General features: G+C 46.8%; 1 protein-coding gene across 5 annotated transcripts in view; it reads left to right on the plus strand.

Annotated features, from left to right (window-relative positions):
- Positions 1-14,354, plus strand: part of snx29 (sorting nexin 29) — a 751,140-nt gene that overhangs the window by 21,744 nt on the left and 715,042 nt on the right. For all 5 annotated transcript variants that reach the window (XM_070856731.1, XM_070856732.1, XM_070856735.1 and 2 more), the window contains exon 2: positions 49-113. In XM_070856731.1, coding sequence (XP_070712832.1) covers positions 49-113 — 65 coding nt within the window. The remainder of the gene's footprint in view (positions 1-48; positions 114-14,354) is intronic.

Genomic DNA, 14,354 nt, shown 5'->3' on the forward strand with positions numbered 1-14,354 from the left:
ATATTATGCATATTTTCATCTAATTCTGAACATTTAATCTGATTTCAGTGTTCCATCAAAATGACAGCAGGAGGCAGTCTCTGCTCGAAAGACTTCTCGATGCTGTTAAGCAGGTAAAGAAAAGTAACTTTACAATAATAAGGTTGAATTATAAACTAGAAAGTGCTTTACAGGTTTAAAAAAAGCGCAAGCTACAGCCAATGTAAATCGAATTTCCGCGATCTTTTGCACTAGTTAAAAAACATTGTGTGGAAGCCGGACCAGCCCACAAAATTGGCCGCGCCCCCAGATCGATTAATCGTCATGGCGAGTTTCTGCTAATTGTGTCCGTTTGCAGGCCTTAGAAGCAGCTCTTAAAATTAAGCTGTTTTTTTAGGCACCTTTTAAAAGCTTTATATTTTTTTAAATTTACTAAGAAACTGACTACTGTACACCACTGTAACGAGTAAATGGTGCTGTATAGTTTTTTTAAATCATTTTCAGTTATTTAAAATTGAGTTACTGACAGGTGGTGGTCTAGACACGCTGATGAAAATGCATATTTTTTGTGAAAAACCCATTTTCAGTTGTATTACTAAAACTGCACCAGGTGTCCACTCTTAAATATATTGAGGAATATTTATTAATGCAAATGTTTTTTTCAAATTACCTTCTAAAACACTGGTTCATGGACGACATTACGTTTGGCGATATGCAAATGATTTTGAGAGGAAACCCGAGCAAAAGAATTAACTTTGCAAAGCTAATGCAATTTGCACCCGAATCGCCGATTGTGCCCAAAGCGGAAAACTTTTGTCAGGATCCTTAACAAAATCAGTGATCAATTTCAACACCACCTTCAATATATGGGGATAACGCATCAAGCTCTTAATTGAAATAAAAACAGAAAATAATGGAAATACTCAGCAGGTCCGGCAGCATCTATGGAGAGAGAAACAGAATTAATGTTTCAGATCGATGACTATTCGTCAGAACTGTTCTGACAAATGGTCATCGATCTGAAACGTTAATTCTGTTTCTCTCTCTGATACGTCCTTACTATACAGTATAAATGCACACGAGGCCCAAGCTTGAGAGAAGGTCAGTCTGTGACCTGTCCTTTATTCCATAGCACTCAAGTGAAGGAAGTGGGTGAAGCTTGCCCTTTTATATCTGAAGGTCCAGGTTAGGAGTGTCTCCCACAAGTTCACCACCTAGTGGTCATTGTTCTCACAGTGTACAACTTGGGTCAGATTATACATGGGTTACAATGCTGGTTGAATACATGACATCACCTTCCCCCCTCCAAAGTCTTATTGGGATCACAGGTTGAGTCTCTCTGGTGGTTTATGCTCCCTTGTAGAGTGCCTGAGTTGGGGCTCCGGTTGTTGGGCGCTGGCCTGAGTGTCTGTTGTTTGCGGTGCCTCAGGCCTGTCCGTACTGCCCACAGTGATTGGGCTCTCCTCCCTTTGGTTCTTGTGTTCAGTCACCTGTGGTGGAGTGAACTCTATATCGTGTTCTTCCTCTGCTTCTTCTATGGGGTTGCTGAACCTCCTTTTTGTTTGATCCACATGTTTGCGGCAGATTTATCCATTGGTAAGTTTAACGACCAGAATCCTATTTCCCTCTTTGGCAACCACAATGCCTGCGAGCCATTTGGGCCCTGCAGCGTAGTTGAGGAAAAAACAGGGTCATTTACATCAATACATCGCGCCCTCGCATTCTTGTCATGGTAGTCATATTGTGACTGGCGCCTGCTCTCGACTGTTTCTTTCATGGTGAGGTGTGTAAGGGATAACCGGGTTTTGAGCGTCCTTTTCATTAGCAGCTCTGTGGGTGGAATCCCTGTGAGCGAGTGTGGTCGGGATCTGTAAGCCAACAGGAGCGTGATAAGCGGCGTTGTAGGGAACCCCCTTGGATTCTGAGCATCCCCTGTTTGATTATCTGCACTGCTCGTTCTGCCTGGCCGTTTGACGCCGGCTTGAAGGTGCCGTTCTGACATGGTTAATTCCATTGCCTGCCATGAAGTCCTGGAATTCAGTGCTTGTGAAGCACGGGCCATTGTCGCTGACCAAGATGTCCGGTAGACCGTGAGCGGCGAACATTGCCCGTAGACTTTCTACCGTGGCAGAGGATGTGCTTGAATTTAAAATGTCACACTCGATCCATTTGGAGTAGGCGTCTACTACAACCAAAAACATTTTTCCCATGAAAGAACCTGCGTAGTCCACATGGATGCGTGACCAAGGCTTGGCGGGCCATGGCCAGGGGCTAAGGGGGGCTTCCCTGGGCGCATGGCCCAGCTGGGCACACGTGTTGCACCTGCGAACACAAAGTTCCAGATCTGCGTCTATCCCTGGCCACCAAACGTGTGACCTGGCAATTGCCTTCATCATGACAATGCCCGGGTGCTCATTGTGGAGTTCTCTGATGAAACACCTCTCTGCCCATCTGGAGCATGACTACGCGGTTTCCCCACAGTCGGCAATCGGCCTGAATCGAGAGTTCGTCCCTGCGCCTGTGAAATGGTTTAAATTCCTCAGGGCATGCCCTGTACGTGGCTGCCCAGTCCCCATTCAGGACACATTTCTTGAATAGAGACAATATCGGGTCTCTATTTGTCCAGACTTTAATCTGACGGGCTGTCACGGGTGAGCCTTCGCTTCCGAAAGCTTCAACAGCCATGACCATCTCAGCAGCATGCTCGCTCGCCCCCTCAGTGGTGGCTAGTGCGAGCCTGCTGAGTGCATCGGCGCAGTTTTCGGTGCCCGGTCTGTGCCGAATTGTGTAGTCATAGGCGGCTAACGTGAGTGCCCACCTCTGTATGCGGGCCGATGCATTTGCATTTATGGCCTTGTTGTCGGCCAAAAGGGACGTTAGGGGTTTGTGATCTGTCTCCAGCTCAAATTTCCTGCCAAACGGGTACTGGTGCATTTTCTTGACCGCATATACACATGCGAGCGCCTCCTTTTCTATCATCCCGTAGCCCCTTTCTGCCTGGGACAGACTTCTGGAGGCATAAGCTACCGGCTGTAACTGACCCTTGGCATTGACATGCTGCAACACACACCCGACACCATAGGACGACGCATCGCACGTTAACATAAGTTTCTTACATGGGTCATATAGCGTTAACAGATTGTTGGAACATAACAAATTGCGTGCTCTATTAAAAACCGTTTCCTGGCTGTCCCCCCAGACCCATTCGCGACCTTTGCGTAGGAGCACATGTAGCGGCTCTAGCAGCGTGCTCAATTTGGGAAGAAAGTTACCAAAATAGTTTGGGAGCCCCAGGAATGAACGCAGCTCCGTCATGTTACGGGGTCTGAGTGCTCTCTGGATCGCTTCCATCTTGGACGCAGTAGGGCTGATCCCATCTGCTGCTACCCTCAGCCCCAGGAATTCTATCTCTGGAGCTAGGGAGACGCACTTTGCCTTTTTCAGTCGCAGCCCTACCCTGTCCAGTCTGCGTAACACCACCTCCAGGTTGTGGAGGTGTTCTTCAGTATCGTAACCCGCGATGAGGATGTCGTCCTGAAAAACCACCGTCCCTGGAATCGACTTGAGGAGACTTTCCATATTTCGTTGGAAGATCGCGGCGGCTGAGCGAATCCCGAACGGACATCTGTTGTACTCAAACTACCCCTTGTGTGTCGTGATGGTGGTCAGCTTCTTCGACTCACTCGCCAGCTCCTGGGTCATGTAAGCTGAGGTCAGGTCCAATTTTGAAAAAAGTTTGCCACCGGATAGCGTCGCAAAGAGGTCCTCCGCTCTCGGTAGCGGGTAGTGGTCTTGGAGTGACACCCGATTGATGGTGGCCTTGTAATCGCCACATATCCTGACCGACCCATCCGCCTTGAGCACCGGCACAATCGGGCTCGCCCAGTCACTCAATTCGACTGGCGAGATGATGCCTTCCCTCAGCAGGTGGTCCAACTCGCCTTCTATCTTTTCCCGCATCACGTACGGCACCGCTCTGGCCTTGTGGTGTACTGGCCTGGCGTCCGGGTTTATGTGAATCACTATCTCGGCCCCCATGAAAGTGCCAATGCCGGGTTGAAATAATGAGTCAAATTTGTCAAGGATCTGTGAGCATGATACTTGCTCCACAGAGGAAATTGCATTGACATCGCCCCATTTCCAGTTCATGACAGCAAGCCAACTCCTCCCCAGCAGTGCGGGACCATTCCCCGGGACATCCCAGAGTGGCAACCTCTTCTCCGAATCTTTGTGGGTCACAACTACCGTGGCGTTGCCTAGCACCGGAATGATCTCCTTTGTGTATGTCCATAGCTGTGCGTCAATCGGCGATAATTTTGGCCTCCTGGCCTTGGACGCCCACAACGTTTTGAACTGTTTGATACCCATCAGGGACTGGCTGGCCCCCGTGTCTAGCTCCATTGATACTGGGATGCCATTGAGGAGCACTTTCATCATTATCGGTGGCGTCCTGGTGTATGAACTGTATACGTGCTCCACATGAAAGCGCTGAACTTCAGCTTCCAGCAATTTTCCCCCAGCGTTCATTTCTGCAATTTCTGCAGGTATTTTGCTCATCTCTGCAAACTCTGGCTGAGTGTGTGCCTCCACGCCTCCAACATGAGCTGCTGTTTGAAACAAAAGGTCCCTTGCCAGTCGATCGTCCCTGACTGCCCCTGTGACTGTCCTTGAGTGCGCCATTAACAGGTATTGATGGCCCCATTACTGGCCGCATTGTCCCTTGTAATGGCGTGAATCGCCGTTCAGCTTGCCATTGTCTCTGTCGAACTCCCCCTCTGGGTTCGACCACATGTTGGGGCATGCCTTACTGCCCTTGTCTGCCTGGAGAACTGTGTGCTGCTTTAACAATGTTGAATCTCTGCCCCAACCATTCCTTAACACAGTACCTTCCCTTTGATTCTGCTCGTGGCCATGCTCGCGTGGTTTAAATCCCATCTTCTCGTCGCCATTGATACATCCTTACTATACAGTAGAAATGCACACGACGCCCAAGCTTGAGAGAAGGTCAATCTGTGACCTGTCCTTTATTCCATAGCACTCAAGTGAAGGAAGTGGGTGGAGCTTCCCCTTTTATATCTGAAGGTCCAGGTTCGGAGTGTCTCCCACAAGTTCACCACCTAGTGGTCATTGTTCTCACAGTGTACAACTTAGGTCAGATTATACATGGGTGACAATGCTGGTTGAATACATGACACTCTCCAGAGATGCTGCCTGACCTGCTGAGTATTTCCAGCATTTTCTGTTTTTATTTCAGATTTCCAGCATCCGCAGTATTTTGCTTTTGTATTAGCTCTTAAATGATCCAGTCAATGTCATCCAGGTCATTAGCTTAAAGCTTTCACAATTGCAGACATACAGGCATCGTCAGAACACATACCTCTAAATCATTTGCAATAAAGATGCAGATGTCACCTGAACCTTCTCCTCACAAAGTATTTTGGGCTAGACTTTCCACTGATGATCGCTGGGCTAACGCCCAAATAGGCAGGCTATCGCCCATTTTATTTAAAAAGTGGATAGTTGGGCCGGAAAATCGCCCAAAGATCGCCGGCCCAACTTTTAGCGCACAGGAATTTCACATTGCCGCGGTGATCGCCCGCCGCAACTTTCGCCACATCGCCCACACATCGCCGGGCTGATCGCTCGCTGAGAAGATCACCGGAGATCCCTGGAGAAAAGCTGCTCCTATCTGGCACTGTTCACAGGACACGGCACTACGGACGCCATTTTGAACGTCAGAGGAAGTGAGAGGCTGTTTGAAGGAGGGGCTTATCATGATAATTTGTGAGTTATTTAAGGGCCTTACTGACCTGCTCACATTTATATTTATTGAGGACAACGGGCATTTATAGCAATGGTGATGGGGTCTGTAACTTCTCTACCATTATTTGTAAATGCTCACATGCTGGAGACTGAAGTTGGGTTCAGTGTAGAGTCCAATCAAAGAGGTGGCAGACTGATGCGGAGGAGGAGACTTCACACCCGCCGAACTTAGAGGGAAAAGCAATCATACCTGAACTTGTTTGATAACTCGTGCCTTAGGAGGCTGCGCTTCCGAAAGGAGATCATCGCTGATATATGCCAGCTAATTATGGGAGATCTGCAGCATCATCAGGACCGCACTGCCAGTTGAGGTAAAGGCTACAGTGGCACTTTCCTTCCATGTGTCAGGCTCCTTTCAGGCCTCAGCTAGCAACATCTGTGGTATCTCTCAGCACGCCTCACATAGGATGGACTTTATAAGCTTCTCTATGACCAGGACGGCAGAGACTGGGAGGGCTTTGGGTTTCTTGAGAATAGGAAACTTTCCCGAAGTGTAGAGAGCAATAGATTGTACGCACATTGCCCTGAGAGCACCTTTACAGGATGCAGAGGTGTTTCGTAGCCGAAAGGGATTCCACTCCCTGAATGTGCAGCCCGTTGTTGACCATAACCAAATGATCATGGCAGTAAATGCTAATTTTCCAGGCAGCATCCATGATACGCACATCTTGCGTGAGAGCACTCTCTCTGACCTGTTCAACAGTCAGCCACAAGTTCACGGTTGGATGCTGGGGGATAAAGGATATGGCCTTGCTCGTTGGCTCATAATCCCCAGACGGAAGCCGAGAAGCGTTACAACGAAAGCCATATAGTTACACGCAATATCGTCGAAACGACAATTGGTGTGCTGAAGCAGCGCTTCAGATGCCTGGACCACTCTGGAGGCAGCCTGCAATACCACCCTGACCAGGTCACTGAGTCTATTGTGGTGTGCTGCGTGTTGCATAACCAAGCTTTTAGGACAGGACAACAATTGCCAGATGGGGCTGCCGATCCACCTCAGGAGAGAGTGGAGGCAGAAGAGGCAGACGAGGAGGAGGATGATCAGGACCCCGGGGAGGACAATCAGCCTGGCGATGAACATATGCCTGCACACCCACCGGCAAGACTGGAAAAACCCCGTGGGAGTTACGCAGCTGCAAAGTTCTCAGGTCAGCAGCTCATAAATGAACGCTTTGCATGAAGTTACATTGCTGACAGTTACAGTTAGAGTTATGGAAAGACAACACTTGCAGTTGCGTAATGTTTCATCCTTGCCTGGCCTGGCCATTGTTTTCCACCAATTATATTCATGTTTTACCTTTCCTTACGTTATTATAAGACATTGCACAACAATTATAAAACTCAACAAAAAATTTTAATAATTGATTACTAAACTTTTAATTTTTAAAATGTAAACCCCCCCCCCCCCCCCAAACGGGGTCACAACAATAAATTTTACAAAAAACAACAACAATAACAACACCAGTAAAACAACACAATAACAACAACAACCCCTCCCTACCTGCGACCACGCTTCCCTCCAAGTTCTCTATTCCCCCCGTGTCTTAGCCCCCCGTTTGAATCCCTGAGTGGCGGGACGAGGACGACTTGCAGCGGGCGACCTCAAGACTTCCTGCTGTTGGGGGTAGTGACGGTGGCAGGGTCGTCTCGGGGTGGTGGAGGGGAAGACGTTCCTGAAGAAACTAATTCCGAACCAGAAGGAAGTGCTTCCTCCTGACTCGCATCTGTGCTGTTGGTTGGTGGGACGGCACCTTGGGGTGCAGTGCTGTCTCCCACCAGTCTTGCATGCCATAAGGCATGGATGGCGGAGGTCTGCTCACGCATCTCCCGGATCATCTGCTGCATATCCTCCGATATGCGAGCGGACATCCGGGAAATGTTCCCTGTGAACACACCAAACGCCTGGAGGAGCTCGCGACTTATCGCGACACTCTCCATGCACAGTTTGTACATGCCCTCAATGCGATCTGCCGGGAGCAGCGTGTGCTGACCTTGCTGACTCGACCTCCGTGGAGTTGGCATGAGCACTAAACGCCTTGGAGTCGCCAGCTGCAAGCCACTTGGTCCCGCTACTACATCTATCGAAGATGACGACGAAGAAATGGCTGCAGGTACGACGTCCAATGTGATGCAAGGGGCATCCTCCTCCCTTTCCATTACGTTCTCCTCCTCTGGTTCAGGTTCTGTGGTGTCTCCCTTCTCCGCACCTGTGGTGATGACCACCTGCACATTGCCAGGGGCAGGTGTGGCCTCCCTCTGTGCCATCGGAGCTGTGGGACCTGCAAAACACAATTGAGCTGATTAGAACAGAAGGGATTCTTGTGCTGCGCTGGCATACATAGGAGGGATAGCACTACTACAATAAATGTGACCGAGAGACGTTACATATTAATGCATCATATGATAGTACATCTATGTGGAATTCACTGCCCCAGAAAGCTGTGGAGGCTGGATCAGTTGGAGATAGTCAGAATGATAAGGGAGTGAAGGTTTATGGGGAGCGGGCAGGGAAGTGGAGCTGAGCCCTACATCAGATCAGCCATGGTCTTATCAAATGGCGGAGCAGGCTCGAGGGGCCAGTTGGCCTGCTCCTGCTCCTATTTCTTATGTTCTTATATTGTTAACCTGAGAGTAGGACAGAAGCTGCATGCATAATATGACATCATTCGTATATGAATTGACGTTACATTACTTTGAATTAACACTGCTTTACACATTACTCACGTGACGCAAGGGAGGGCTCTGTCTTATCGCTGGTGGTGGCCGAGCGACTATGGCTGCCGACCAGTGTCGCAGCGCGTTGCTCAAGGTCAGTCAGGAGAGTGAGCTGGGCAGGGCCTCCTGCTGTGCGCCTGCGCTCAGCTCGATTCTGAGATATCTTCCTCTGCAAACGTGACAATAGCATGGCATAAGCTAATTGACTTGGTACTATCATGGAAAGACAACAGTTTCCAACGTTGTATGCTAATAGGGTTTGTATTCTCAATTGATGCATGGTTATAACAAAGATCGTGTTTAGGATCTAATGCTTGACACAAACATCTCAACTACAATCTTCATTGAAGGGCCCCCAGGGGTGGTGGGAATCAGGACAGCTGGTGAGCTCGGCAATGACAGGAGCTAATGTCCCACATTGTCCCAGGGCAGACAGTGAGCCAGGGCAGCTCTCCCCCAGTCCAGACTGGGTCACTGTAAGTGACAGCAACCGGAGAGACTGACACAGTCTGGGTAAAGGTGACCGGACACCTCAGTGCTCAGTCGTGTTCCATCCACCAACGTAACCCAAAAGGAGACAGTGCCAAAATTAGACTTAAAAAGGGCGCAGGTTCCGAGCCCTGTCCAGATCTTAGCAGGAAATATATGCAAGAATAATCAGCTTTATTTCAATCCCGGAGATTTACATATTATTTGGATCATTACAATTTAAAATCTATTTCATACTTACTCTTGCCGAAGCAACCAGGCTGTTCCAGCGCTTGCGGCACTGGTCAGATCCCCTCGCCTCCTGGGACGCCGACGAGACCAGGTCGGCGATCTCGCCCCAAATCTTTCTGTAGGCCGGGGTGGAGGTTTCCCACGCCCACCCCCGGTTAATTGGGCCTACCGCCTGGATGAGGGCCTCGTTGGCCTCGTCAGAGAAGGGTTTGGCCCTCCTCCTCCCCTCCACATCCTGGCCACTCTCTGCCGACTATTCCAGGTTGGACATATTTCCCTGGATTATTGATTTTTATTTTTGTCTCTCTGCCACTCTGCCTCTCTGTTTCTGTATCTCTCTCCAATCTCTTCCCCCGCCTCTCTCTCTCTCTCTCTTTCTCCCTCTCCCTCTCCCTCTCCCTCTCCCCCTCTCCCTCTCTCCCTCCCTTTGCCTTCTGCGCATGCGTGGACTTCCCAAATCGCAGGGAAACTTGTTTGCAAAAAAAATGCATGCGCAGAAGCTGTTGCTCGGGAAGCCTTGCCTTCCACATTGCTGAGGCCATTTTCGCATCGCCAAGGCCCAATGCACATTGCTGAGCTATCGCTGGGCTATCGCCGGGGGAAAAAAAGCCGAAAGTAGCGATCTGAAAAATGGCCGATCTTCCAGCGATCCTGAAAGCTGAAACACCGCTAAGGCTGGAACATCGTCCATTTTTTGGGCCCTAGCGATCTGAGTGGAAAGTCTAGCCCTTTGACTGTTTTGGTTAGAAGAAGCTGACCGAAGAATCTTTGATGTAGAATTTTGAAATAGCGTGACTCGTTGATTCTCACCATAGAGTTGTGTTAACGTATGCTTGAATTGTGAATGAGACTGGTACTTTTCAGAGGTTGTTTGGTTAATATTTATTGTGTGTCATAATTGTTCATGGTATCTTATAACTCGGGACCTCCAAGCTTTCAGCAGGAACATTTTTGATTCCCACAGAAAATGTGTTTGAAGTGCTTTTGAAGCATCACTTCATTAGGGCAGTGGAAATTATTTTTTTTAAAACTCCATGATTAATTTTCTTTGAAGTGTTAAGTATCTTCCATGAAATGCTACTTTACTGATGTCACAGTAACGAAAAGTATTTCACAGTTTCCATATTGAAATACAGCACATTTATCGCATTGAATCAGAACTTGCATGCATTTACAAAAAGTATTTTAATTTTGTGCTATTTATGTTCAATTGCACTAGGATAATTTTCGAATTCAATTATTGGGTCACCCTCACTTGAGAGTATAAATAGCATTTTTATGATTCTCCAAAAAGTGTGCTCTTTATATCTAGAATACTAGATTGATTTATTTGTGTTCTTTCATTAGTGTGAAAGATTTGTGAGAATTGGGTTTCCAATCAAATTTGGAGTGCAGCATTGAAGGAGTACATAGGACTTAATTTTCTTCATTCTGTGGACTTAATTTTTTTTGAAATGGCTATGCCGTGTTTCAAAACTGTATTTTGAATCACTGTCATGTTGTGACAAATTGATCCTCTTCATCAAAGATAGGAAAGATTTTCACATCAAAGCTGTTGGAGACAACATCAATTTTGACATTTATATGCCTAACATCTGTGGTTGGGAAAATGTTGGAGTCCATTATTAAAGAAGCAGTAGCAGGACATTTGGAAAAGCAAAATTTGGTCAGGCAGAGTCAATATGGATTTATGAAGGGGAAGTCATGTTTGACAAATTTGCTGGAATTCTTTGAAGATGTAATGAACAGGGTGGATGAAGGGAAACCAGTGGATGTGGTGTATTTGGACTCCCAGAAGGCATTTGACAAGGTGCCACATAAAAGGTTACTGCACAAGATAAAAGTTCACGGGGTTGGGGGTAATATATTAGCATGGATCGAGGATTGGCTAACTAACAGAGAACAGAGAGTCAGGATAAATAGTTTATTCTTTGGTTGGCAATGTAACTAGTGGGGTGCCGCAGGGATCAGTGCTGGGACCCCAACTGTTTACAATCTATATTAATGACTTGGATGAAGGGACCGCGTGTAACGTAGCCAAGTTTGCTGACGATACAAAGATGGGAGGAAAAGCAATGTGTGAGGAAGACACAAAAAATCTGCAAAAGGACATGGACAGGCTAAGTGAGTGGGCAAAAATTTGGCAGATGGAGTATCATGTTGGAAAGTGTGAGGTCATGCACTTTGGCAGAAAAAAAATCAATGAGCAAGTTATTATTTAAATGGAGAAAGATTGCAAAGTGCCGAAGTACAGCGGGACCTGGGGGTACTTAGGTACAACAAGTGATCAGGAAGGCCACTGGTATCTTGGCCTTTATTGCAAAGGGGATGGAGTTTAAAAGCAGGGAAGTCTTGCTACAGCTATATAAGGTATTGGTGAGGCCACATCTGGAATACTGTGTGCAGTTTTGGTTTCCATATTTACGAAAGGATATACTTGCTTTGGAAGCAGTTCAGAGAAGGTTCACGAAATTGATTCTGAGGATGAGTGGGTTGACTTATGAGGAAAGATTGAGTAACTTGGGCCTCTACTCATTGGAATTCAGAAGAATGAGAGGTGATCTTATCGAAACTTATAAGATTATGAGGGAACTTGACCAGGTGGATGCAGAGAGGATGTTTCCACTGATGGGGGAGACTAGAACTAGAGGGCATGATCTTAGAGTAAGGGGCCGCCCATTTAAACAGAGATGAGAGAAATTTCTTCTCTGAGGGTTGTAAATGTGTGGAATTCGCTGCCTCAGAGAGCTGTGGAAGCTGGGACATTGAATAAAATTAAGACAGAAATAGACAGTTTCTTAGATGATAAGTGGATAAGCGGTTATGGGGAATGGGCAGGGAAGTGGAGCTGAGTCCATGATCAGATCAGCCATGATCTTATTGAATGGCGGAGCAGGCTCGCAGGGCTGTATGGCCTAGATAAGAACATAAGAATTAGGAACAGGAGTAGGCCATCTAGCCCCTCGAGCCTGCTCCGCCATTCAACAAGATCATGGCTGATCTGGCCGTGGACTCAGCTCCACTTACGCGCCCGCTCCCCGTAACCCTTAATTCCCTTATTGGTTAAAAATCTATCTATCTGTGATTTGAATATATTCAATGAGCTAGCCTCAACTGCTTCCTTGGGTAGGGAATTCCACAGATTCACAACCCCCTGGGAGAAGAAATTCCTTCTTAACTCGGTTTTAAATTGGCTCCCCCGTATTTTGAGGCTGTGCCCCCTAGTTCTAGTCTCCCCGACCAGTGGAAACAGCCTCTCTGCCTCTATCTTGTCTATCCCTTTCATTATTTTAAATGTTTCTATAAGATCACCCCTCATCCTTCTGAACTCCAACGAGTAAAGACCCAGTCTACTCAATCTATCATCGTAAGGTAACCCTCTCATCTCCGGAATCAGCCTAGTGAATCGTCTCTATACCCCCTCCAAAGCTAGTATATCCTTCCTTAAGTAAGGTGTCCAAAACTGCACGCAGTACTCCAGGTTCGGCCTCACCAATACCCTGTACAATTGCAGCAGGACCTCCCTGCTTTTGTACTCCATCCCTCTCGCAATAAAGGCCAACATTCCATTCGCCTTCCTGATTCCCTGCTGCACCTGCAAACTAACTTTTTGGGATTCATGCACAAGGATCCCCAGGTCCCTCTGCACCGCAGCATGTTGTAATTTCTCCCCATTCAAATAATATTCAATTTTCCTGGTTTTATTTCCAAGGTGGATGACCTCACATTTTCCGACATTGTATTACATCTGCCAAACCTTAGCCCATTTGCTTAACCTATCTAAATCTCTTTGCAGCCTCTCTGTGTCCTCTACACAACCCGCTTTCCACTAATCTTTGTGTCATCTGCAAATTTTGTTACACTACACTCTGTCCCCTCTTCCAGGTCATCTATGTATATTGTAAACAGTTATGGTCCCAGCACCGATCCCTGTGGCACACCACTAACCACCGATTTCCAACCCGAAAAGGACCAATTTATCCTGACTCTCTGCTTTCTGTTCGCCAGCCAATTCTCTATCCACGCTAATACATTTCCTCTGACTCGGCATACCTTTATCTTCTGCAGTAACCTTTTGTGTGGCACCTTATCGAATGCCTTTTGGAAATCTAAATACACCATATCCATCGGTACACCTCTATCCACCATGCTCGTTATCTCCTCAAAGAATTCCAGTAAATTAGTTAAACATGATTTCCCCTTCATGAATCCATGTTGCGTCTGCTTGATTGCACTATTCCTATCTAGATGTCCCGCTATTTCTTCCTTAATGATAGCTTCAAGCATTTTCCCCACTACAGATGTTAAACTAACTGGCTTATAGTTACCTGCCTTTTGTCTGCCCCCCTTTTTTAAACAGAGGTGTTACATTAGCTACTTTCCAATCCGCTGGTACCTCCCCAGAGTCCAGAGAATTTTGGTAGATTATAACGAATGCATCTGCTATAACTTCCGCCATCTCTTTTAATACCCTGGGATGCATTTCATCAGGACCAGGGGATTTATCGACCTTGAGTCCCATTAACCTGTCCAGCTCGTGGTAGTGATTATCTCAAGGTCCTCCCTTTCCAAATTCCCGTGACCAGCAATTTATGGCATGGTTTTTGTGTCTTCCACTGTGAAGACCGAAGCAAAATAATTGTTTAAGGTCTCAGCCATTTCCACATTTCCCATTATTAAATCCCCCTTCTCATCTTCTCAGGGACCAACATTTACTTTAGTCACTCTTTTCCATTTTATATAAAATCGGTAAAAGCTTTTACTATCTGTTTTTATGTTTTGCACAAGTTTACTTTCGTAATCTATCTTTCCTTTCTTTATTGCTTTCTTAGTCATTCTTTGCTGTTGTTTAAAATTTTCCCAATCTTCTAGTTTCCCACTAACCTTGGCCACCTTATACGCATTGGTTTTTAGTTTGATACTCTCCTTTATTTCCTTGGTTATCCACGGCTGGTTATCCCTTCTCTTACCGCCCTTCTTCTTCACTGGAATATATTTTTGTTGAGCACTATGAAAGAGCTCCTTAAAAGTCCTCCACTGTTCCTCAATTGTGCCACTGTTTAGTCTGTGTTTCCAGTCCACTTTAGCTAACTCTGCCCTCATCCCACTGTAGT

The sequence above is a fragment of the Pristiophorus japonicus genome, chromosome 15, assembly GCF_044704955.1.
Source record: "Pristiophorus japonicus isolate sPriJap1 chromosome 15, sPriJap1.hap1, whole genome shotgun sequence".
NCBI lineage: Eukaryota > Metazoa > Chordata > Chondrichthyes > Pristiophoridae > Pristiophorus > Pristiophorus japonicus.